We start from the raw sequence: 27,664 nt of genomic DNA on the forward strand, positions 1-27,664 counted from the left end.
CAATCTGAAAGACAATGAAAGTTACACACAATCTGAAAGACAATGAAAGTCTCCATGGGTGCAAAAGTCTGCCCATGCTTATCCAACTGCAGTATCATGGCCCAAGTTTGGACCTTCTTGTAGTATGAAGTAAAGAATTATTCAGGTCATCATCATCACTAACATATTAAATTAGTAAAAATAAATATTGAATTACAACAAACATCATATCATTATAACTGATGGTGAATCATATTAAACAAATTAAAAGTAATTACCCGCTCACAAGAGTCTGTGTGCTAACTTCAGATATTAAGTGCTTAGTTGATAGCCTTCCACAGCCGAGGAGTTATTCATGTCCTGATACAAATGTTATTTCAATAGCAAAATGGCAGTCTATAATCCAGTTTTGCTAGTAAATAGCATTCCTCTAGTGAAATATAGTGATATTCGTGAGTTTTTAAAGGATGTGGTGCAACAGAATAAAGTTATAGCCATACAGGTAAGTCGCAAGGGCAATAAAAAGTGGAGGGAAGAATTAGAAAGGAAAAAAGGATGAATACCCAGATAAGGAGGGCTCCTCAGCCAGCAACCCAGCCCAGATTCTTTGAATATTAACCTGATCCTGTGTAAGTAATAAATAAAGTACGATGTAATATGTTAACATTTTATTGCAACTTTGCCTTAATAAAAAGTTTTTAAAAAAATAAGTAGCAGCAGCAGAAAGGCTGAGGAACATGATAGGAGTAAAAGGTGAGTCCCCAAGCAAAATTAACAATTTAAAAGTTTGATAATGTCTTAGGCCCCATTTCAGCAAAGCACATGCTCAAGTTTGTGTTTATACAGCACATAGCATCAGGGGACACACTGTAACTGGACCTTTGTGTTCTATCACAATATTAATGAACAATAACAACAACAACGACAAAGGAAGTGCCAGATACTAAAGAAAGAGGAGTGAATATTTACCCATTCCAGTTCCAGCGGGTGCAATCTCTCTTGAGAAGATTTCCACAGCCTTTTTCTGCTTATGGTGTACAGCAAGCCAGATAACAGCTTCTCGTGGACCCTATTTCCAAATATTAGAAATAATGGGTTGAAGAATGATAAACAAAGGTTAACTTCCATGCAGAGTTCTAGTAAATTTAAACATGTAGAATCATCCAAAACTGAACTACCACTACTGTAGTTGAGACACTGAAGACAATCACTATATAGTATTACTAAGCACTATAACCATTTGCATCCAGTGACATTCAAGCCTGAGGTGGCATTCCAATCCATCTTTCTCTCCCGAAACGTTTGAGTTTAGTTTGATCTCAATCAATATTTAAGTAAAAGAAACACTCAATTCACTTTCAAATTGGGATGGGCTAACTCATTTTGAATTTATTGAAAACATTGTGGGGTCAGAGTTAATGGGCCAGGCTCAAACCGTACATGAGGAGAGCCTGCTGTGCCATGAGGGATTCATTCATAAAGGGCAGGTGGTTCCAGGAGAGGAAGGCACTTTTAAAAATCCATCAGGATCCTCATACTGCTAGCAGAAACTGCTTTGGGGAAGCACTAAATCACAGTGCCACCTTCCCATACCCTCCTCTAGCTGCCCTAGCCACACTCCACTTCCCAGGCCGGCAATACCTCACTATTCTCACTTCGCTTTCTCATTCTGCAAAGTCTACCCTCCACTGCCACCCTCCTGCCACTGGAGGATCCTCTACTGAGGTCTACACACTGGCAAAAACTTTAGGATGAAACCTTGGCTCCCACTGACTTCAATGGAGCCAGGATTTCACCCTTTTTAAAAGTTCTCTATTGTATGTTTTTCTCTTTATACGTAAGCAAAAAATTGTTGTCTTATGCAGACGTAATCTCTAACTATATCTGCCTAAACACAGCATTTCTAAATACTCTCCTTTTTTGCAGCTGGGATAAAATTCCTTCTCCAGTCTCCTCTGGTTGTTTTCTGCTTTCACTCTAATTCCAATGACAGCCTCTATCAGTTTTAGGTTTCTTTTTACAACAAGCAACCAACCATACCTGTGTTTTTTCAAGCAGGAATTTATATTTTTCAGTAAGGTAAATGCATGGGTCTGCTTTGACTCTCCTCTTTTGATCAAATTTCCAATACTCAAATACCTAGTCTATCCTATATCAGTTATTTGGAATGCAAATCTAATATACCACACTCAGTCTCTTAGGAACAATAATAAATGTTTCTACTTTTTATATGAAATGGGATTGCACAAGGTTATAATCCTACAGTTCAGATTTTTCTCACATGGAATTATAAAGTGTTATGGAATATGTCCTCTTCCTAGTAGTCAGCTATACTATACAATTTACAGTTCATGCTAAGTTCTTCTTGCAACCCCATTAGGTTTATCCAAGGTCATCTTAGACTTATATAAACTTTAATTTCTTCACTGCAGACTTTGTGTCTCAAAGCTAATTTTGCTAAGAGATTTACCCTCCATTAATGAACATGGAGAAAAATTCTAATTGTTTCTTTGATAAATTCACATGAAATCCTGGTCCCATTTCAGACAATGGCAAAACGTTCATTGCTTCAAACAGGAGCAGGATTTGGCCTCTTAAGACCAGGTTTTTTTTCCTCATTTCCATTTTCTTCTGTCATTTTGCTATCAAGAATTTTCACAGAGAAAGGAGAAGTTCTATGAAAACACACAAAAATTAAATATCAAACATTTTATTAGTTTCTACAGAACCCACTTTAGACTCTGCTTCTGGAATGCAGTACATAAAGAATATAATTATATATTCTAGCAAAAAATGGGCAAAGAAAAGAAGTAAGGCAACCAAAGAGGGAGAATCCAACAAAGTGGAGCCAAACCAGTCAGAGATTATCCTCATTCTCTGTTTGTCCAATGCCCTCTTTGCTTTCTACTTCATTACATTGTCTCTTACACATTTTATTTCATTTTCCCATTAGAACCATCCCTGCAGGGCCCTAGAGAGAACAAGTCACCATCTCTGCTCACTTTCCTTTAATTTTCTCCTCCCCAACAGCTCGTATACTTCTTCTGCCCTTCCACTATTACTTTCTCTCCCCCTCACAGGGAACGGCTGTGGGTAAGTGGGGAGGCCATTTTCCCTCTTCCTCTACCCATCCATATGCCAGCAGCCTACCACTGTATCAGTTCCTTCACTTAGCTTTTCCCCCCCTTATAGCTAGAGGTTGCACTAGTAACTCATAGGAGGAATTGGCTCAGTTGCAGGTAGCAAGCCATTGGGTGGGAGGGAGGTTGTAATGGTCCTAATGCTGCCAGTGGAAACCCATAAAAGGCCAAGGGTTCCCCCTCTCCCCAAAATGGGGAGTCCTCCACTACAACCCTTGTAAACCTCAAATGTAAGGCTGGGTAGCTCTGTGCATGAAAACTGAATAATCCATGTTATTTAGAAAAAATTCATCATCGGTCCTCACAATCAGTTTATAATATGTGAAGCAGAAAGACCTAGATAGCTACCAGCATTTGCTTTTAAATGAAAGTTAATATTATTTATTCTAGCAACCTTTTCCTGGACAATCTCAAAGTACTTTACAAACAGATAACACTTTACAACTACGCCTGGGAAGTAGGTATCATCCACATTTTATAGATCAGGAAACAGATACAGAGAAGATAATAAACTGTCCCAAAAACTAATCTATCAACTATGGATCCAGTACAATCCCCACTAGCCTTAACCAGCCAAGAAGGACATAGATCCACATCACAGCTGGGGCTCACTAATAAAGAAAATACTCTTGGGTTTGTATTAATATACTGCTAGGGAACTTCCCTGGTGCTTAAAATCACTTAGCCAATATACAGCCCAGTACCTCTCAAGATACAGTGCTTGAAATATGCACCACTGTGGCTCATGCCAGGTGACATTTTATTGCAACAGTATGGTAGTTTACCCTACTACTAGATACCTACTGCAGGGTTTACACACATTGATAATATTTGCGGAACTAACAGAAACACTGTTTACTTTCCGCAGAGAAAGCACTTGCTTGGTGCTATTGCCAGGATTCTGGTAAGACTGATATAGTGATCCAGGAGTTCATATTTGTTACTGGTTTGGTGAAATCTAATTATAGAATGTACCATCAGTTTGGGGTATCCTGCCCTGAGGTAGGCACTCATAGTTGTGAGCCATTCCAGACAGCATGACACAGCTTGTGCCTGATGTGGGAGGACTGACAAGTTGTTTTGTTTTGGTTTTTTTAAATTCTTGCTAGTGTACTTGCAGATGCTACCCTAATTTATATTTAGGTTTTTAAATTTTTCTAAGATGCAGCATCTGCCTCAATCATATTATGTGGCAATGAGTTTCAGACCTGGACCATGCTTTGATTCAAAAACATTTCCATATATTATTTTAAAATTACTGCCTTATAATCTCATTGAGAGTTCCCAGTTGTTCATATTATAAATGGGAAAAGTAAATAGGGGTGTTTTACTAGTTTTCCTTATGCTACCCTTTAATAAATCATCTCAACTTTTTTTACTCTTCTTCTTTCTCAACAATTTTAATGTCTTCTCACATAAAAATCCACAATGTCCCAGATCATATTTGTTCCCATTCACTCAGAGTGAATGGAAAGCAGCTGGAGCATACTAGTGCTGTGAGAAAAAGAAGCTACAAAAGCACCCAAATGCACTCTTCATTCAAAGGACAAACACACTAGAGTCTACCCAATGTCCTAGCAGTGCTGTCAACTCTGGAACCTTCTTGTAATGCCCAATCCGACCCCCACTAAATTACATGGAAATACTCCTACTTGTCCTTAATGAACAAGAGGAGATGGTATGAATACCTTTGTAAAAATTATCTTTAATGTTCAGCAAATATGATCAGGTCAATTAATTCATTCCACTCAGTCATCACATTCAAGACATGAAGATCAAGGATTCCACTACTCCACAACCAAAATCACCCAATCATGAGCTTTCATAATGAAATTATAATAATTTGACTTTCTTTTCTCCCCTTTTGCTCAAACACTTTATATGATCAATACAAGCCTGAATTAGTAAATGCAAATAGCCTGTTTGTAAAGTTGGGACATTTCCATCCTCTCCTATTCTAAGAGCATATCTACACTGGGACACTCAGGAAAGTTAAGCCGAATGAACTAAAGTTGTAAATTTAAAGTGTGTTAGTTAAACCACATTAAACCCCTGCATGAACATTTTCATTCAGAAATAAAAGTAGCCTTAGCTCACTTTCACCTAGTGTACTAGCTAAAGCACTGATATAGTCCTGTGACTACGTTAACATGAACTAAGTACTTTTTAATTCACAGCAGCAGTGACCAAATGGGACAGTTAAAGCACCACTCTTCAGAGCGCTCTATAATTCACACCCCTTCAGCCCACATTTTGGCACTACGTAGACAAGCCCTTAGACCACTTTACTTCTGTACGAGAGCACCCACCCAGGGGTTTTAATGCACCGTTAGTTAATTTGGCTTAACTTCCCATGTACACAGGCCCTAATAAGAGTTATTAAAACAGAACTGAAATTACAGTCAATTTTTCATAGTTCACATTACATGTGCCAGTGTGCCACTAAAGCAAACTTTAAGGATCTCTTTTATAAAATGTGCAAACAGTAAGTGCTCTGACCACATTTCTACAACTGCAAAAATTAAATAAAGTGGCAACCATCTTGCATCTTTCTATAAAAACTGTTACTACATAACAGCCTCCACCTCAAATTTAACAAGGAATGTATTTTTCACATCCACAGCTTCAAGCATTAAAGACTAAATTAGTGCAATTAAGTCACCTGGTAATTAGTAGGAAACATTTCTAGGCAAAATAAAGTATTTACGAATTTACATGTTTCCTGTTTCTGAACTATATCAGCCCTTTAATATCTCCATTTAACCCTTATGCTTACTTCCTGGCCTTCAGATAAAGGATGCTGCAGTAATTTAAAAAATAAAAAAACACAGTAAGTTGCTGTCCTTTTGAGTGGCTGAATCCAGTGTTGGGAACTACAGATGTAGAGTATATTTGCATAGACATTTAATACATCCAGATTTACATGGTCATGTTTAAAAATCTAGTGGACATCTATTTAGCAAAAAGTGCTAGCTAGACAAACTTAAATCAGACTGAATGGCTGCTCAGCAGAAAGAGCGCTGTCTATAGTTTACAGCTCAGAAACTGAGCTGCCAACTAGGGAGTACAAATGAGGCCTTGGCCGTTTCAGCTTTAATACTCCAGGTAACCGAAAGGTAGGGGCAGGAAAGACATTCCCAGAAATTTCCACTGTGCTCAGCTTCAAGAAAATGTTTGCTCTTCTTTACTAGGGGGGGGGGGGGGAGACACGACACGGACGGACGACGGGAGGAATCCCCAGTCTCCCCACTGGTGCTCTCCACTTCCACCCAGGAGCTTTGCAGGGGCTACAGGAACTTACGTGGCCAGTGGGAGGCAGAGAGGCAGCCATGCTCTGCACAGGTCTATCTGCTTTTACATTTTCATAAGTCTCCATCCCAAGCAGCTCTACAAATGCCACCCATAAAATGTTTGGCTTAATAGGCCCCATCCAATCTCCCTGGCTAGAAACTACCAGCAGCGTTCAAGCCATACCACTCATGTGTCAGTGCCACTGCATGTTTAATGCTTCCCTGGACATTATTCTCCTCCACCTAACTAAGACTGATACATGCAGGGCTGGTAGCACAGTCTATTATGAAGGTTGCCTGATATTTCCAATTATAAAACCCTGTTTTCAGTTGTTTATAATTTAGCCAAACTAATGATTTGGGCTGCCCAAGAAAGGTGTGTGCCTCAAGTTGTATATTTAATTTCAGCCAAAACGGTTCAGCTGTTTCCAAGAACTAAGCTAGTGAAAAATATGATTTTTGTCCATGCTTAAAAATCTGACGACCTTTTCTTTGAGATGTTTTAGTGCCCCCATGCTTTGGACTAGAGACTTGAAATTTGGTTGGGAAGTGGCCAGTGTCAGGGATGTGTTTTTTTGCCATCCTCATGAAAATCTGCCAAAATGTGGCCAAGTGATAAGGCTTTGAAAAGGAGGAGCCAGAAGTGGGGGGCCTGGGATTGGCTGGGGACAATGATCTGGTGGTGAGGAGAAACTTGGAATGGATGGGTAAGGACAGAGAGGAAGACTGGGACTGAGATGAGAAACCTGAGGAATGGAGACTGGAATTGATTAGGTGGGAAGAATGGGACGGGGACAAGGGGCCATGGGTAGGGAAGAGACAAGACTGGGTCAAGGACAGGTTGGAAGGGAAAGTGGAAAAGGAATTACACCTATGGTGAATAGGCAGAAGAGTCTATGCCCACTAGCGCACTTTCCTCCAGAGCCTGAAACGGAACCCAAGCTTGCTCAGTCTCACCATTCCTCTGCTGTCAGCAAATATCTGTGAAACCTATTGGTAAAGTATTTCATTCCCTTGTAGTGCTGGTCTCCATAAAGGATGACAATTTACTACTGCTATCAGTTATTCTATTAGCTCAAGTGCCAGAGGTCTGTAGGGATAAATCTTAGGCTTTCAAACCTGCTGATGAACCAGGTGGGTTTCAATATGGTTCCACATGATGGAATTTCTGTTTTTTTCCAATATGCTTTAAAACATTAACAGAACATTAAGGTTGCAAAAACCCAAAACTACGGAAATGCCAACATTAAAGTTGCCTGTACAAACTTAATTCAGTCCCTCATGGCACATATCTAATGACATGATCACATATTTTTTCAATAGGCTCCCTGACTCATTCAGTGCACAAGATTGACCTGCTCTGGGGATGAATAAGGGTGTGTAGTGAAGGAAACTATCTGTAGGACAACTGCATAATTTGTTTCAGAACTTGGAAGGTGTGTCATGAATGAGGCAGAGGATTGCAGGAAGAGAAAGGATGGTCTTTGGTTGAGGCAGCAGAATGTTGTTCTGGAGAATTAGATTCTATCCTGGTCTCTACCAAAAACTTTATATGTGATGCTAAGCAAGTCACTGATGGTAACTTTTTCACAGATAGTAACTAATTACATGTTCCTCATTTTTTGGTTCTTGACTTGAGACCCTGGGGTTTGATTTGCATAATCGCTGAGTTCTCACAGCTGCAACTGAAATCAAGGGGGCCTGTGCTTTGAACACATGAAGTGCTATACAATTCTAAGTGCTCTGAAAAAATCAGCATCTCAAATTGGGCACTCAGAAGTGGTGATCTTCCACTTTTGATCTTATCCTCTCTGTGCCTCAGTTCCCCATCTGTAAAATAATAACCGCTCATCTCATGGGAGAGTTGCAAAAATAAATTACATGTTTGTGAAGTACTCAGATACTATAATGATGATCGCCACAGAAAAGCTCATGAAGAAATTAATAATTCTGTCTTCAGAGCAGGGTTTGAATATTGTGCAGTAAATAAGGCCTGGGACTACAGATGGAACAAGGAGGAGAAAACAAACATACTGAATAGCGATAGGGAATAGTATGCAATCATGTAATTAAAGACAGTACCACAATGCACTGGCAACTTTAATTCTGACATTTCCTAACTTCTAAGAGGTTGACTTTGCAACCTTAGTAATATTATTTAATATAGTTTTTGTGTGTGTTTAAAATAGAGAATCAGAGTATATGATCCCGGAAAGGGAAGGGATAAGGCAGCCACATAAGCATTACACAGCTGATTTAGCAGAGAGGGAGTTTTGCTGCCCTGCAGAATGAAGTTAAGCACAATCATTTAAAATGAACAGTTACAGCGATAAGTTACCTAATTCTATTGTAGAAATGGACTGTTCAGAAACAGTTTGTTAACTTTCTACATAACACATGTTCCTGTCTCCTATAAACATCTATATCCAGCCATTTTAAAATGCTGACACATTCCTCACATCAGATTCATAGAACTGAGTTTTGCCAAACATGTATCTTGGAGTATTGCAAGACTTTGCAACTGACAAAGAAGAATTAGATGCTACTGTTTTGGAACAAGCCATACAACCTAAATATTTAAGTGTATGACTTAACTCAAGATTTATTGCTGTCTTTTACAGACCTTCATGTGTATGGATTTAGTTGCAGCAGTAGATTTAGATGCACGGTAGTTGCACCCATTCTGGCTGATTCAAATTTGTACATATGAATTTAATGAGTCACAAAACATAGTACATGATCATGTAATTCAAGACTATCATAGTGCATACGCACAAGGGGGCCTAATTAAGGCAACTTTAGTTCTGGTATTTCCTATCTTCTGAGGGCTTAACTGTGTAACCTTAACATTCTTTTAAAGTATTTTAATATAATTTAAATTTGTGCAATATGTTCACATCAATGGAACTCCTACTATTAAGAGGTTTGCTCTTGGGCAGATATTTCTTTATATATACACATACACACCCGTTACAAAATGTTTCTAAAGGATTTCATAACAATGCATTTGTGGTACTTTGTTGCACATCAAGGTCTCAATCCTGCAAAGATTTACTCATTACTTAACTTTTGAGTACTCACATAGATGTTCACGGGTCTACCCATGAACTTAAAGTTAGGCATGTGCAAAAGTCTTTGCAAAAAGATGTCATCTCAGAATTTTGCCCCAGTAAGTAACCTCTTTTAAAGTTACAAAAAGATAACAACATGGGGATATTAAAATGGGTCAGTAAAGACTTGACATTTTTCTGCTTAGTACTTACACCATCTATTTTCCTTTTGGCATGAGGTCCATATGTATCTTCAGAACCTAAAACCTGTACGTTAACTGCACAGTAATCTTCATACCCAAGCTGACTGAAAATAAGGCGAGTCCTGCAACAGATTATTTGTTATTAGCAAACTGCTTCAAAAAGATTATATGAAGTACCAGTGCAGTCCATCAGTGTTAGTTCTGAGTACTAGCTAAATTTGGATTTGAATGCTTCTTATCTGGGCAAATTTACTCCTATATCACAGTTCAAGTGACAATATCAAGTTAGTTACACTCAAAATATGTCCTGACCTCTTGATTCTACTTGACATTCCCAAGTATCTATGGTTAACAACAAGAGGGGAAAGGGGGGAAAATAGTGGAAAAACATCCTTCCAGTCTTCTTCATACTGTATTAAAAAAGTATATATCCATTTTTTTTACACTGCAGGTCACCTTCAGTAGAACCACAGATAATATGAATTAACCTGTTTTTGCTAGATTAAGATTTAACTTCAGATGGTATATACATAACTTCTATTATTTAAAAGCAAATTGCCATACAATGAATGTCACACTTCAGATTTGAACTTTAACAGATGTCAAAACAACTGGAAGCAAGAATAAAGAATAGGAGTTACAGTGTTCCAGATACCAGACAACATGGTCTATCATAAGGAGCCAGGACCTCCTGAGTCCTAACGTGATCTCAGCTACTAACTCACTCTGGGTATGTCTACACTGCAATGAAAGACCTGTGGCATCGAATCTCAAAGCTTGGGTCAACTGACTCAGGCTTGCAAGGCTTGGGCTGCAGAGCTAAAAATTGCAGTGTAGATTTTCGGGCTACGGCTGGAGCTTGGGCTTTGAGACCTCTCCCCCCACCAAACCAGAGTAGTTGTCCACTCTGCTAGGGAGCCTGAAGCCAATCAGCACAGCCCCAAAAGTAGACTGCTCTGACTAGAGAGGAGAAGCAGCCAAGATGGCTGATGGATGCATTGATTCAGGACACAGAATCCCGAACAAATTGCACATATGGCCTCTCTCTACTGGATCCTCTGGAATCTGCACAGTTCTTGGGGGGATCCATGGAACCTGGGGCAAAACCCTTTCTTTCTTCTACACAGAGCTGGGCAAACCCTAGTGGCTCTTACAGTTTGAATGTGTCTGTGTTTAAAATCCTCCATATTCTTTCCTCATCCTCAAATCACAGATGCAAAAACACACCAGAGGTTGTGTTTTCTCTCAGAAGTGGCAAAACACTCTATAATGTCATCTAGTGACATGGAGAAGTACACACTAGAAACAAGTTTTCAGAGCCTTCACAGTGATTGCTGTAAGAGAACCCATAATTCTTAGTGTCTGCAAAAGCCATTCTTCTAGTAGAGGTGATGTTCTATACCCTATTCCCAGAACTAGATATATTCAATTTTGCAGATGCAAAACCAAGGAAGTAACCAAACCAAAGATCGTCATAATAACTCCAGGCCATTTAAATTACAAGAAAATATCAATATTAAAAAGGTGAGAAGAAATCAAAATTAGTAGAGACAAAAAGTTCAACTTTGTGAGGGCAGTACATAGAAGTACATTAAAAACAATGTAAAATGCTCTTCAGTTTCCCTTTAACAACTTCAATGCTTCCTTACCATACCAAGTATATGAGGCAACACACATTCATGAAGTGCAATACCATGTATCTGGCATCCTTACACAGTTCTATCAGTTTAAGAGATTTTACAGGGAATTATGTTAAAACCCACAGAATCTTTCACACCAATGGAAGATTTTAAATGCACCACTGTATATGCTCACTGAATTGTCAATATCGCACTTGGGACCAGCAATAAAGTGACAAAGGTATTTAAGATTAATTTAAAAGGTGATTCATAAACAGAATATTCCCATATTACTCATTACGGTCAAAATGTGCAAACTTGGGTGCCTAAAATCAGGCACCTAAATTCATATTTATCACACCAAAATCCAAATGGCAGATTTTTCGATGCACTGAGCACCCCGAGCCCCCAATGAAGTAAACAGATATATATAAAATTTAGGTGCTTAAGTCTGAAATATGTTCTGTAGGCAACTTTCAGTACACAGCTATGTCCTGTGGGTCGCTTGATCCAACTCATGTTGTGGGACTTGCAGTGGTTCCACTGCAGTTCTCATAGCATTGCTGCTCTACAGAGAGCCTATCCAAAGAAGCATTATAGCTTTGTTTTCTCCTGTAGAAGCCAGTTCAGTCCTACCTTAGCAGGCCCTTTAATCCATCCACCAGTGTTTGAGTTAAAGTGGAGATGGAGAGAATTTCTTTGCTTTGAATGGAATTCATTCCCTTCTCTGGATACTACCCAACCATGTATTTACTTGGGAAAACTTGATAGCAACACAGTGATAATTGTTAAGAGCACTTCTTGTGCCTTTGTAAGGCACGAGAATGCACACACCAAAAAAAATCCGGGGGGGGGGGGGGGCGGGGAAGAGACACTGAAGATCACTCATAAGGCTTCTGCAAATTATTCATTTTGAACAATGGAGAGGAAGGAAGGGAAGAATGAAGAAGACAGAGAGATTGTTTGCCACAAGCTGAAGAAGTTAGTGGAGTAAGCAGTCTGCAGCATTCTAAGTAGAGTTGCACATTAAGAGCATGTTAGCCCAGTGCTCCGGGGTCTGCACTGGATTCCAGTACATTTCTGGGTAGAATTCAGGATGTTGGTTTTAATCTATAAAGCCCTAAGGGTTTGAGACCTTGGGCTTTTCTACACAGGAAAGTTAGAGAGCAATAAGCTAGCGTGTGGGTTTACTGTGCATTAACTCCCCCTGTGGACATTCCTACTGTACATTAAGAGTTCCCTCAGATGGTTTAACCTAGTACATTTCCATTGTGCATTAAGCTAATGTGCACAAAGGCACTCTTAGTGCATGGTAAGAGTGTCTGCAGGGGGAGCTAGTGTGGCGTAACGAATGTGCGTGCACCAGCTACTGCTGGCTTTTTCCCTGTGTAGACAAGTCCTAGTTACTTGGGAGACTGCGTCTCTCCCAGTCTTATTCTGGCACAACCAAAATCAGCAGAAGCACCTGAGCTGGCGTTCCCTCAAAATAAACAAAAGGGTGCTTCTGGCAGAGTATTCTCTGAGAGGGGTCACTGATTGTAGAACTCTCTTCCCCACCCTTGGTTCATCAAAGTTCATATGCATTAAACTTCTGGGCATCCATTTAATCCTCTTTTTGTTCAAGCTGTTGAGAAGGGTATGGGCTGAGGTGGAATTGGATATTTTTTTTATAGACAGTCCTTTATGTTGTGATTTTTACATCTATGGCAGAATATGTGCCCAGAGCCCTAGATGCATTTTTCAAGTTTGAAGAAATCAATAAAATAAGTAAAATGTACTGAGGTTCCAAAATGACTAATATAGTCCTCAGAGTGACTTAGGATAGAAACTGGCCCCTGGTCCAAGTATTGCTAGCTATTCCGTTCACTAAAGCACCAAGGTCTAGGACCAAAACTGGCTAAACAACAGAGTCCAACTTCTCACACTAACCAGAAACAATCTATTTGCTGATAAATAACATTACTAGTATTTTGTAGCTGTATAATGGATTTTCTGCAGAAAGAAAAAGAGGTTCTATAATTTACATCTTGAAATGTCCTTCCATGTAAAAGAATGCTACCTTCAAGGATACCTCTGCATTGATATGGCTGCCATCTTCTTAGTACAATTTACCATTACATGTTGATTTTAAATTTAAAAGGCAAAATAAAGCATCTCTCTATTAAATACTCACCTTTTCAGAATGCTTTCTGCTGTTTGTCTTCCTTTTTCCACGGCCTTTGGCCCTACCACTGGACAGACTGCTGTAGCTCTAAAACCATCCAGGTAAGTGGCATTTACCTGGCAATTAAAGTTACTAAATGAATTGAGGGATTTCACATAGTGTACTGTAAAAGCTCACTTAGAAGTCATCACCCACATATTAATGAGAAATAAAATAAGCAAAAATCATCCATATAGCAAATAGTTACAAACTCTTGTTCTGCTATTCAAAACTAAAACCTAAGGGGAAATTTAACTACAAAATCATGACATTCAAAGTTAAATCTCCCATTGCCACCTTAACTCAACCCCATTGCACATATGTGTTCGACATTTGGACCATGCAAAGTTGCATTACCATAAAGAAAACTTAAAGAAGTATCAGTTATTAAGTAGTTTGCATTGAAACACTTTTCTGCAGTGATAAATATTACAGTAAATGTTGAAAAAAATATATGTTATATATTGTGGTCCAACATATATTTTCTTGTGCTTCTAATGTTAAAGACTATTTACCAGATCTCTAGAATTCATCATGATAAAAGGCATTTATTGTCAGACTATAGCACGGTACGTTCTTATTGATGGATACATTTTTTCATTAATTTGATGAGTATATTAACTTTGTTGTAGTAAAACTATAGAAATTAGAGATGGAAGGACTTGCTAGGTCATCTAGCACAGTGGTTCCCAACCTTTCTGAGTGAAAGCCCCCCTAGTTAACACTAGGTAAAACACTCGCCTGCCCCATCCCCCCGACTCATCCCCTCACCAGCCATAAACACATATAACCCCTATAAATACATATAATGATAATAATAACACTAAATTACTCCAATCTGGCTGGCATGAATCTTGGGGCTGCTGCTCCTGGGGGCACTGCTCCTCAGCTCCAGCTGGTGCAGCTCTTGTGGGAGACTAAAATTCCCCTTTTCTTAATTTCATTGAATTAACTCTAGTTACACCTCTGTGTAACACACTAGATATTTTTTCCTCCTGCATGTTGTTTCCACCCTTCAAACACTTCTAGTCTATTAGCATGCCTCTCCACTCACCACTTACCAAAGCTATACATATTTAGATCTTTCCTCATAGATCACGTAATAAAGCCTAAGTTTTTTTGTTTTGTTTTGTGGCGGGGAGTATGTAAGCAAGACATCTGTCCATCCTTTATTATAGTATCTGAGATTCTGAGTGAACAAAATGTTATACAAAACTAATATATGGATATCTAAAGAAGTTTTATTAATGTCATATTGATTTTTCAGAACAAAAATTAAGTATGGCATCTCATTTTAAATGATATTTATCATTTTAATTCCAGTATGTATTCTAAAAATGTCTCTAAACTAGTATATTTTAAAATGGCCTACTGACATGTACAATTAATTTTAGTACTATCTTAATGTCATGTAATATATGAAAAAGAGTGCATATTTTAATCCGTTTTTCTTATATAAAATGTTTTGCATCTAAATTATTTGCTGGTTCATTCAAATGGAGCTCTGAATCCAGACCAGGTCTACATTGACCGCTCAATCGATCCAGAAAGATCGATCTGACGGAGGCGATTTTGCCGCTGTCAGTGTAGACATACCCTTAGAGTTCAAAAACAATTAAAACTCTTTTCCCCCAAACTTGAGGGAAAAGTTTGATCCCAAGCACAGACCATACGGAACAAAAGAGATTTTTTATTCTAACATTATATAATTAGAAATCTTGATCTAATACACAAAAGACTGAAAAAAATACCAGGCAGACCAGTTAATTTTGTACAGAATTTGGAAACTATGTCTACCAAAAACCAAGACCCCATTGCATGAGTGGAAAGCTTAAGGACTGTTTGAGTACCTGAGAAAAATGAAATAGGAGATATTCGTTTATCTGAAAAAGAGTTAGTAATATACTCCAACCCCATGACTTTAGAGATTTCTTTGGCTTCTGCACGGAGATCACCCATGGCCAAAACTGTTCTTCCATCTTCTTTGAAAACAATACTGCTTATTTTTTAAATCTTAAATAAACTTTATAAAGTGATCACTTAACCACTACCTTTATATATAAAATATATTAGCTACATACATAATATATACAACTTTCAAACTGGGTGAAACATTTTAAATGTGATCACTGGACTTTTAAAAAGGTATGTCTGAGCTATAGTTTATCACTCAAATCATAGTTGTCGGCATATTTACAGATTATACACTTTCTCTAAAAAAATATTTTTAAAGTTTTAAATGGATCCAGTCAAATCAACTCTCTTTTGATATTTCACTACTAAAAGCAACTTTAAGGTATGGGTTCCAATCTTGTTCCCATAGAAAGTCAGTTGAAGTTTTGCTATTGGTAAATGGGATTAGGTTTGCCCTATTTGTACTCCGATGCAGTTGCCTAAATTAGTGTCCTGCAGGGAAGTAAGGACCACTAGAAGACTATAACAACACATACTTTTTTAAAAAATGGCCTTATATAGCATCTTCCAAGAGGGGATATCAAAAGACTTTAGAAACATTAATTCATTAATTTTTCACAGCACCCTTATGAGACAGTAAAGAATTATCCTGATATAAGTGATTATGCAGTGTTTGGCTTTGAGTATCACGTGCTTAATGTGTTTCATATTGAAACAAGACAAGATTTTTGTGCTAACTTACAAATAATGATAACTATTGTTAAAATATGATTTTGTGACTGGAAGCAGAATTTTTTAATTAAAGCATCATCTCAGTCTTAATTACTCTTGTATACCAGAGACTTCCCAAAAGGACTTATAACATAACCTCAATTTTGTATATAGTAATTTCAGTTATGGTGTGAAAAAATAAATGTTTCACCTGGTAGTAATACTTTTTCTCCAAAATACCAATGTTTCACAAATCAAGAGCATTTCACTCCATATAACTATCAAAGCAATAAGAAAAGAACCTTATAAAATGTTGAAGGAGGCGATCCTTTTGCTCCATGAACTTTCACTGCCCCACCTTCAATACCTAGAATGGTTAAAAACATCTATTTTAATTACTTCAATATAATTTCTAAGGAAGTACTACCGATTCTCCTTATGTGACATAATACAAAACTAAAATGTCACTGATACTACTATCATCAAGATCCATGCAAAAGCAGCCACATCAGCCTTAGCAACTCAAGCATCAAATCTACAGAGTATAAATCCATGGACTATGCTCAATTTGCCTTTTAACCTAACTGTTGACATATTTATTCACAGTGTATTTGAATACATAATACATGACATGGCTTAAGACTCAATCATTGTCTTCTACTCGATTGCCAGTGACAACACACATCTATAATTCTTGGCAAATTCAAGGAAAAAAAAACACACACAAACTATTTACACCCTGCAGCATTGTTAAGGAGAAATTCTTGGATCTTTGGGACTGATTCCCCTTCCCAGTCTGAGAAGGCCTTGACAGAAAGGGGGTTGGAAAGAGAGCATTGGATGTTAATGTACAATGCCACTGACCGCATTTGGCTGGAGTGGGCTGGGCTGCCTCCCTTGGGAAGATTAAGGAATTAACAGTAGGAGAAAGACAAGCATCTGTCTGGAGAAACAGGGTGGGAGAATATGTCCTGGCTGGAACTGGATGGCAAATGTTGTACAGATGTAGATCCTATGTAGCCTTAATCTTACTGTTGATAACTGTAACAAAATAATCTAGAGAACATTTCAGGGCAAATAATATACTTGGCACTGCACATAGTAACACCAGCGAAGAGTCAGTCAAAGTCTAGTCTAGTCTTAGGGTTTGATCCTTCACATAGTGAAGTCAACAGCTATATTTCCATTGACTTCAGTAATGCCGGATCAGGGTCTTAACTCAAATACAGTACATATAAGACTACCTACATCTAAATTAGATGCAGTTTATCTCTAACAAATCTATGCCTGTGAATGTTTAGCAAAATATGAAAGCCTTCATACAAATATTCTGAATCGAGTAGAGACCAAAAATAAAGAGCACTTCTTCAGACATTTTATGAAGAATGAAAATTTACAATAATCTTAAATGTCACTGTCAAAACAACAACAACAATCAATCAGCATGGTTCACTTACTGTTAATTTAACTTGCCCTTCTGCTATTATAGAATAATATCTCTACAATCAGACTGAAGATCTGCAGGATTTTTATACCAGGTGAAGAAGAAATGCATGACATCCATCAACAAAAAGAAAACAGCAATACCTCTTAGTTCAAACGCCTATTGTAATTAATCCTGCAGTACAATAAAATCAGCAAAGTGAACATCAAAAATAGATAGCCTGCCCTGTGCTTTCTGGTGTACGTGTCAAAGCACTTAAAACTAAAAATATTTAAGAAATCTGCCTATCTTCCATCTGTTATATTTCTAAGAGGAGGACTAACTGAAAGTTCATGTGAAAGTTCATTTTAAGTTCAAATGTGTCATATTGGGTCATTTACAAGCTAAAAGTTCATTGGAAGGTTAAGGTTCTATTTTTTTTAAAAAGACTAGTGGCTAAAAGCAACAACCCTTATCAGACTATTTGTCATTTGATTATGTTGCATGAGCTGAAGGTTCACTGTACAATTTTAAGATAGAAATGTTTTGCTTAAAAAATAAGGCTAATATGAAGTTTAGGATTTTATCCTAATGAGTTTTTAGTTTGTGTTTTAATTGTTGTGGGTTTTATAAGGGAACTAGATTTCCATATTGGATAAAAAAAACCAAATTCCTTTTTTTACACTGGTTTGTCTAAAAGACATAGGGACTAAGAATTTTAAATTGTTAAGTTATTCTAAATGATCAGTTTAGCAAGGTGGCTCATCCAAATGCCTGATCTTGAAGTCTACTACTCAAATTTGGGCCTAACATTAAAGTATTCTGGAGAGCAGTAGGGTGGGATTTCTGTAACAGTTGTTCACTAGCTGAGAAATCTTACCGTTTTTAAGGTGACACAGTCAAGTGGCTAGAAAACAAAGCTTTATCACATGCTATCTTAAGCAGAATGGCTACCCATTGCAGAGAGAGAGAGAGAGAATGTGTGTGTGGGAGTGAGAGAGAAGGGGAGCTGCATCAACAAAAGGAAGGGTGAGCTGGACTAAAATGTAGGGTCTAATAAAGTAGAGGAGTACTTCCTGAAAGACACAGCAAATACATTTTTAAGTGCTATAGAAATACATAGTTTATAAACTTAGTAGATATTCTATATATATTTTAATAAAAGAAACAAAGTTTTAGATTACTCAAAAATATGCTGAATACTTCACAGCTAATCTAAATTTCCAAAGAATGGCACAAAGCAATCTGGATATTTTTGTGTAATAGTCTGTTTTACTATCCGCTTCAAAAGAACAGACTTAACAAGTGAAGTTACATGGAAAATATGAAAACTACAGTAACTACTTTAGACTGCCAACATAACTTACTTAATAGATTTCCTCAATATTATGATCCTCTGACTGCAGCAGCCACTAACCTGGAATTTCAGTAATGGAAACTTGAGAAAAGTCACATGTGACATCTGGTAAGAGATAACGCTGAGGGTTGCCAATTTCATACACCAACTGTTCCGCCACCGTGCCAAAAGAGATTAGGCCCCCTGTGTCAGGTGGTTTGGATAGAGTAAAGTGTCCATCAGAAGAACATTCTACAATGGGAAACCCCATGTTATGCCTAAAGAGTTAAAAACATTAAAAATGTTAAGAGTTCAGAATAAAAGAAAAAAGTAAATATTATTAATCACTTCATAAGTAATAAGACCACATACCAACATTTTTATAGAAGCAACTAAGTTAAATATCATTAACCAATAAGATACAGAATAGAGCCTTTATAGACACAAACTCAAGAAAATATTGAAAAAACAGTCAAGACATTCAAATAACTGTACTACCTGTGATAAGACAAATAAGACCATACATTTATGGATTATGTTGCCCAATAATAAAATGTAGAAAGAATCATAGACAGAACCCTGAAGACACCAACAGTGGCCAGAAGAAGGGTGAAGGAGGAGCCATAGACTAAGACACTAAAGTAGTGGTTGGAGAGGTGGGAAGAGAATCAGAGGAGTAAAGACTCATGAAAACCCAAGGAAGAGCTAGAACACAGAAAGAAGGGTGTGGCCAACAGTTCTGAAAGTAGACAGGCAGATACAGGAAATCAGAATGGAAAACTGGCCCTACAACTTGGCCAGGAGATCACTGGTGATTTATTAGAGCAGGAAAAGTGGAATGGCGGATAGAGAAAACAGATTAGAGTACCTAGGAATGTACTAGAGGAGCAGTCAAAGCAGCAGGAGCAGACTGGGCTCAAGGATTTTGGAGGCAAAGGGAAGTACGGAGATTAGGTTAATTATATCTTTTGGAGATACTTTGTGGATTTTATAATAAATAATAAATGGAAAATCAGCATCAGAAAACAAAGTATTTAACAACACAAATAAATCAAAATTCAGTGCAGTGAAATAATAAAACCCAGACAGGTAAGAGAAAACAGTGAGGCAAAATCAGAAGAGCAGTATGATAGAGAGAAACAGAAGGTTTTCATAAAAAACAATGTAATTGCATAGGGAAAATATTGGGAAAATGATAAACAAGCAGTAATAAGTACAAGTTCCATCACTGTTAAAATGTGGTTGACTTTTCATGAGTATCTGGACAAAACCTTTAATTGATGCTTTCCCAGCTTAAAGGTTTCTGTTTCAAAGAACTTCTCTGAGTAGAAGCAATGATCAAAAAAGACACAAAATTAAACCAAACTTTTATATCTTCTAAAGAGGCCACCTGGCTCACCTCCTCTCATAAGAAGGTGGAGATCTATCCAGGATAAATTTTCCAGAGACAGGAGAAGAACAAATAGTGGAATTAGAGTGGCTAAGGAGCTATATCAGTGATCTTCACTATTTTTCAAGTGGGGGACACTTGGGCAAAAATGTGAGAGCCACATCAACTACTAAATTAACATATTGCTTGCTACTCCTTAATGATGTAATGTTACAGAGGGACTTGTGTAAGTAAAACTTTTGTTTGTTTGTTTCATTAATATCCACAGTTACGTTCTTATCTGCCTTTTCTCCTGTCTCACTTTCCGATTTTCTCTTCAACGGAATTAAGAATCTATCCATTCTTTTCGGTAAATCATTGGGGCCAAAAACTAATATACGACACATACGATTGAACACTCCCCGTTCTACGCTGGTTGCTATGGTAATATTATGGTTATTATGTGGTCAATGTGACGTGTAAAGAAGGCAGACTCTGATAGGCTCAGTACATAGTCTAATGTTAAAAATAAAATAAATTTGAATATAAATAATTAGCCAGGGAGCTCCACTTAGGGTCAATGGGAGCCGCCACTGGCTGCCAGGCCTTGCAATGAAGAATGCTGAGCTATACAGTCCTCCAAAGCTTCTCTCTCAGGGCTTGCTTGTGATAAATGGTGAGCATCACAATTCTCATTGAAATCAGTGATCATCAAGCTCTAAATGCATACTTAAAATTGGTTTGCTTTTGGAACGGTCCTCCTGAACTCATGATGTTCTTCTTCTAATATGGGCAGTATACACTACACACAGCAAAATTGGTTATATAAAAGTTAGATGCACAAAGTCTGGAGAACATATATACATGAAGTTTTAAGGGAAATAAGCAAAGAAACCAGTGAACTCTTAATTGACATTTGTAAAAGTTCACAGGAGTTTGCAGAGATTCCTTAGCATGGGGAATCTGCAAACATAATTCCATTATTTAAATAAAGGATTAAGAGACAAGTTCTGTGACTACAGATCAGCAAGGATTGTTCGCGGTGCTGAAGGAAACGTAGAAAAGCCCACCCTGAATTCACACAGGAAAGGTCACTTCATTAATCTGGTCTTTGAAGCTATTTGAGCCATAAACAGATAAGGAAAATTCACTGAACATAGTATACTGAGATATTGAAAAGTTATTTGGTATGGTCTTAGATCAGAAAATAATTGGAAAGGAAATTAAACAACCTTTAACACTTACTTAGCACTTTATAATACTGTAAAAAACACAAAAATTAACATCACAACATTGCTATGAGAAGGTACACTAACACCAATGATCTCAAATTGCATGTGGGGGAAACAGACACAAAGAAAGGCAAAGTGACTTGTCTAAGGCCACACAGCAAGTCAGTAGCAGAATCGGAACTAGAACTAAGGAGTTCTTGGCTTCTTCTCCATGCTTACTTCAGCACATATAGGCAGCACAGTCCCGTGAACAGAATAAATGGCTTAAAGCAGTAATGCAAACACCCTGCCTTTGGATTGGATCCCGCCTGCTTGAGGCACCCAGGCAAATCCAAATTCTGCAGAGTGGAAGTTTTCATTTCCTTTGAAATCTCCTACCAAACTCATGACTAGCAGGAGCAGGGCATGGAGGAAATGGAATGTCCAAGCTCCAGCCCACACTATATCCATACCACCAATTAACTATGGGCCCTACTGTATACATGGAAATAATGATCTTCCCATACCTTGGCCAAATCTGGCCAATTTCATGGGGAGAGTAAAGGTAACTCTCCAATCCAGGACTGTATTGCTGATGAAATTCAACTTTCCACTCTAAACCACGGAGACACTGAAGCTTGTCGAAAATAAAAGTTTGCAAAAAATTAACATTAAACAAACTGCATTTTTCCTCAACAAACTTCATTCTCAAAAACTGAACTGGTTTTGCTAAACTTGCAAAAAAAAAAAAAAAAAAAAAAAAAACCCACCCCGAGGCAGAGATGAAGTATGGAAAATTTCAGCTCACAAAGTTAAATATCTGACAAAGTCACAGATAGCTAAAAGCAGCTGTATGTGACAGAGTATAACAGAGTTCTAATGGAAAATGTCAGGCCATCTAATAGCAGCTATTGTCATTCAAGCCCTTCAATACGTAAAAAAAAAGGAAAATATTTCTGTCTTACCTGTAAAAACAATGAGAGTCCTGTAGCCCACAAAAACTTATGCCTGCAGAAATTTAATTTCTTAGTCTTTAAAGTGCTACAGGACTCTCGTTGTTTTTGCTGTATACAGACTAACACGGCTACCCCTCTGGAACTTTTCACCAAGTCTTATCTGTGAATTTTCATTCTAGGACCCTCCATGTCAGACAGTCTTCACAGTGGGGCATTCCCCATCTACATGGCATTTGGGGGTAGACTGAATCTAACCCTGGGTTTAGAACAGCCCTTCAGGAAGAACTTTCCAGAACAGCAGCTTTCAAAGCAGAAAAATACTAACTATACAATAGCTTAAAAGTGCTGTTCAATTCAAATAACTGGAAGCAGAGCCATGACACGAAATTTAGGGATTTCCTGGAGGAACTTCCTTTTCCTTTTTCAAACTAGTTAACAAGCAAGCAATAGAAGGGGGGAAAAAACCCTGGACATAATGCAATCTTCCAAGAAAGGGTTAGACGGTCTGACATGGAGGGTCCTAGACTAGATTCACAGGTAAGATAAAATTTTCCTTTTCTCAATTCCCTTCATGTCAGAGAGTCTAGGAAGGGAGGGCAGGCGGGGGGGGATACCCTTTTCTTTAACACCCTTCTACCAAATGCTGCATCAGCAAGGATGTTAGGTACTCTATAGGGTTTGAGAAAAACATAGAGTACGTCTACACAGTCAGTGGTACCAAGTCTGGGTTGACAGACTCGGGTTTGTGGGGCCTGCACTAGTGCTCTAAAAATATCTGTATAGACATCACTTTGAAGTTGTGGCTCAAGCTGGAGCTGGGGCTCTGAACCCCACCTTGTTCCCTAAACTTCAGAGCCCGAGCTACGACTTCTTCAAAGCTCTGTCTAAACAGCTACTTGTAGATTGCTAGCACAAGCCGCACAAGCCTGAGTCTGTTGACCCAGGAGGCTGCTGTGGGCTGTGTACAAGATAACTGTAGTTTCTTCCTCTCAGCTTCCTAGCTGACAGGATAGGCATTTTGGTTTTGGATTGTGGTTCAGGATTGCACTTTTGTGTGTGCATGGGAGTTTGAGAAGAGGTTCCAGTTACATCTAAATCAGGTTTAAGAACCAAAAACCTGAGGGTTAAATGAGAAGTTGGTTATAATCACTGTAGCCTGTTCCTTCACTATCTTCTCACCATCTTTACTCTGAGTGGCTGGAGGAGCAGGAAGGCATAAAGGAGGCTTTTTAGCCCACATCTGAGATAAAGGGACCACACCCTCCACTCTCAAGTGTCTCTTTTCCATGTAAAACCTCTCTTGTTTTTCCAGCTGGATTTAGATGCCAATAGGTTTATCAATAGGTCTCCAATCTGACCTTTTTTTTTTATTGTGGGGTTTAGGGCTAGGAAGGAGTGGGGTCAGGGTCTGTGGATCTACAACTATTAAGAAGTAGTGGTTATTTAGTGAGTTCTATAGCTCCCTTTTGCAGGTATTAACACACATACAAATTAGATAGATAATGGGGTCTATACCTTGCCCACCTCCAAAATGCAGTCACTTCTGGAGTAGAATATTGCAGACACCAGAATGGTTTCAGTAGCCTTGTAAACCAGCTTTACAGTAAAAGAAGTGTAAAAGAATACCAAATCCCAATAAAGTGACAAGGAGCTTTATAGACTGCAGTCTTCGGTTCTTGCTAAGCCGGCCAACCATGACTTTCCTTCTTGGTAAAGAACCAAGGAATAGAATGACATCTTCTCCACAGGACATGAACAAGGCTGCTTCTCTGCGCAGTGTTAAAGGTTTTCTGCCTTCCTAGCAGTTATATATACCCAGTGGTTCTGAAGAATCATCTACAAGAAATGGAGAAGCGAGCCTGTTGGTACATAGCATGAGACAGGTTAAAAACTCCATGTCTCATCCTTGGGCCACAGTCCACCCCCCAGGTCATATTGGAGCCCAGAAATGTTCTCCCTACATAGGGGCTGGTATCTCTCCTCATGACCAGTTTCTATAGACCTGATACCAGGTAGCTATTAAATAATATTAAAAATGAATTCCCCAAGAGAAGCTAGTACTCGATCTGAACCAAGATTTTAATATACAGATTTACTGCAATTCCTAGCTGGAAGCAAAGCAAGAATTGTGCCAGGCATCCATACGAGACCCACTAGCCCAGGAACTGAGTGAGACTATATTTTAGGAGAGGTGTGCTAATGTTTGGCTACTATCTTCTTCCATCTCTCCTCTGAAATAAAGATTGCCTTAAATGGTAACTTAGATTCCAGAGTTTTGTAAGGGTTGTAATTGGCCCTTCCACTTGTTCACTCAAAGTCATGTACCTGCAGGTTTTTAGCCTGGATTCTGTGTAACATAAGATGATTTGCTTGAATAGAGAGGCATGATATGACTTTTGGAGAAGTTACAAGTCCAAAAGAGGAGCACTGTGCATCGAAATGCTTGTTGCAGCAAAAGCTAAAATATCACTGGGTGACTCTCCCTGATCATATTTTCAGGAATCTCCAGGAAGTTTATTTTCATATTCTGAAGTGTTGGAAGGATAAGGGCATGACAGATTTCAGTATTTCCACAAGGAATACTGATGTCTTTATGGACTTGTGGAGAGACCCAAGATCCAAAATGGGCTACCTGCCATTGTCTCCCTTTGTACCAGAAAGTTTTGTGTCTTTAAAAAAGCATATGTCTCCACAGAACTGATTCTAGCATTCGAATGTGTAGGAAATGGACTGTTGCACCTTTCATCATCTAAGAAGGTTGTATTGATAGTATCAGTTTACGGTATTTTAATTTACTTTGCAGAAAGGACAAACTTGTCCCTGGGACAATGAATGACTTTAATTGAAATAATGAGGGAAAGATATACAAGCACCAATTTTCTGAGGTGATTCACTCCCAACTAAGGGCCCACCCTTAAGCACCCCACTTTTCACAGGTAGTCACTAATTGCATGTTCCTCTTTTTTTATGAGTCCCTCACTTGAGACCGTGGGGTCTGATTTGCAGAAGAATTGAGCACTCATAGCTGCAACTGAATTCAGTGGAAGATGTGCTTTGGACATACGAAGTGTTAGCTAATGAAAAGTTCTCTGAAAAATCATGTACTAGGGGTCTCAGACTGGGCACCCAAAATTAGTGGAAACTTTTGATATTAATCTCTCTATGCCTCAACTTGCCAACCATATAATGGAGATAATGCCCAGTCATTTCACAGGGGAGTTGTGAAAATAAATTCATTAATGTTTGTGAAGCACTCACAAATGATGAGCACCATAGGAAAACTTATAAGGAAATTAATAATTCTGTCTTCAGAGCAAGGTGTGAATAGTGTCATTAAATAACATGTTCACACACTGAACGAAAAGAAACCAAAATATTGAAAAGCTGCTCATTAAGTGAGCACCATCCTAGCTGTACACTGAATGAAATGGGCCCTGTGGGAAAACAATATATGATGATGTAATCAAAGATTGTATCATAAATGCATAGGCCCAAAGGGGCTGAATTAAGGTTACACAGATAAAAGTTAGGAAATGCCAGAACTAAGGTTGAGTGCTTGAATTTGCAACCCTTAATAATGTTCTTTAAATATTTTAAAGGGGTTTTATATAATTTCCTTGGTTTTTAAAAAAGGAAAGAGAAGTTCCATTATATAGCATAATATTAAGACCCAATTGGTTCATCCACAATCCCAACTTCAGTCCCTTAAACTAAAGCAGTAACTGATCACAGCAGTAAGTTGTAGGGCTTCTGTTTTTCAGTGCTTATTTATTTCATTTTTCAGGGTTTATTTTTAGCTATTTTTGACTTTCATGTAGAGGTCCAAAAATCTTGGGCTGGGTTTTTCAGGGTTCTCTTTGTATATGCTGTAAAGAGTAATGTATATTATTGATTACAGTAATGTATATTGTTATGAGTAATCTCTTTGTAATGTCCCCTACAGAATTTTAAGATATTACTGTTTCACACAGCACTACGTTAAAGCACACTAGGGAACCTTTAGGTTCTACATGGACCCATAAATGCACAACATGGTAGTGTGCTTTAGAAATCACACACCCACAGTTGGCATTATGACCCTGTGTAGACAAGCCCTGTGATACAGGTAACCATTCCAGGGTTTTTCCAATGTTAACTGGATAAACACCAATTTCTTTTTGTTTTGTTTTTTTTTTTAAATCAAGGCTATTTTATTGGTTAAAATAAAAAATAAGAAGCCCTGGAGGTTGCTGTCCTCTAGTGGATTAGCATTAGAAAGGAATGAGATACTTTGTCGGTGGATTTCACAGATATTTGCTGGCAGCAGAGGAATGGTGAGATTCAGGAATCCTGGGTTCCATTTCAGGCTCTAGAGGGGTGTGCACTCTGGTGGGAACAGGCTTCTTCACATTCCCCACAAGTGTGACCCCCTTCTACACTTTCCCCTCAGCCTGTCTCAATCCTGTCTCTACCTCACCACTGGCTCTTTGTCCCAGTCCCATTCTCCCTACTTAGTCAATCACAGTCTCCACTCCTCAGGTTTCTGATCCTAGTCTCAGTGCCCCTGCCCAATAAATCCTACCCTCAACCATTTCAGACTACTTATCCCAGTCTCTCCTACACCCACTCTTCTGGCTTGGTCAGTCCCCCTAGTTCCATCCTTTCCCCCCCCCCCCAGCTCTTTGCCCAGTCAGTTCCAGTTCCCTCCACCATTCTCCGATCTGCATCTCTCCCCCACCCACATTCTCCATCCCCACCTTACTCTCTCAGTCTCCGTCCCCAGGCTTCTCATCCAACCCCAGTGCCCTTACCTCCCCCAGCTCGGAGTCCCAGTCTCTTTGCCCAGTCCCAGTTTTTCCCTTGCACCCAAACTTGTCAAATCTGTCTCCTTCCTTCCATCTCACTGATTGCCAGTTCCAGGCTCCTTGCCCTGCCAATCCCAGTCTCTGCCTCCTGATTGATAGTCCCAGTCTCCCCAGCCAGCCTCCAGCTGCCTTGTTCCAGTCTACTCCCCCAGACTCCTCGCTCAAACCGGATCTTGTCACCTATACATTTAAATCAGTCAGCTTACTCCTCCACACAGCCTGGGTGCCAGCAGGGAAGTCATTGAGAGAACAGGAAAAACAGGCTCCCTGCTCTCATTTCCAGTGCCTCTCTCACCCCAAAGTCACCAGGAACCGCCATTGCAGGGAAAGTCTAGATTCACCCCTGTAGCCCTGAGATAGAAGGAACATGCTGACTTGCTCTGTGGGGATGATGCCTACACAAGCTGGTTAGCACT

The 27,664-nt window shown here is 38.7% G+C and overlaps 1 protein-coding gene across 1 annotated transcript in view; it reads right to left on the reverse strand.

Moving 5' to 3' along the window:
* Window positions 1-27,664, reverse strand: part of LOC137155515 (uncharacterized) — a 103,364-nt gene that overhangs the window by 53,800 nt on the left and 21,900 nt on the right. The window contains exons 9-13 of the mRNA XM_067551855.1: window positions 18,950-19,146; window positions 16,412-16,476; window positions 13,455-13,561; window positions 9,673-9,784; window positions 949-1,048 (exon numbers count right to left, since the gene is read on the reverse strand). Coding sequence (XP_067407956.1) covers window positions 949-1,048; window positions 9,673-9,784; window positions 13,455-13,561; window positions 16,412-16,476; window positions 18,950-19,146 — 581 coding nt within the window. The remainder of the gene's footprint in view (window positions 1-948; window positions 1,049-9,672; window positions 9,785-13,454; window positions 13,562-16,411; window positions 16,477-18,949; window positions 19,147-27,664) is intronic.

Source organism: Emydura macquarii, unplaced genomic scaffold, assembly GCF_026122565.2.
Source record: "Emydura macquarii macquarii isolate MOO-44397 ecotype Brisbane River unplaced genomic scaffold, CSIRO-AGI_Emac_v2 contig_1363, whole genome shotgun sequence".
NCBI lineage: Eukaryota > Metazoa > Chordata > Testudines > Chelidae > Emydura > Emydura macquarii.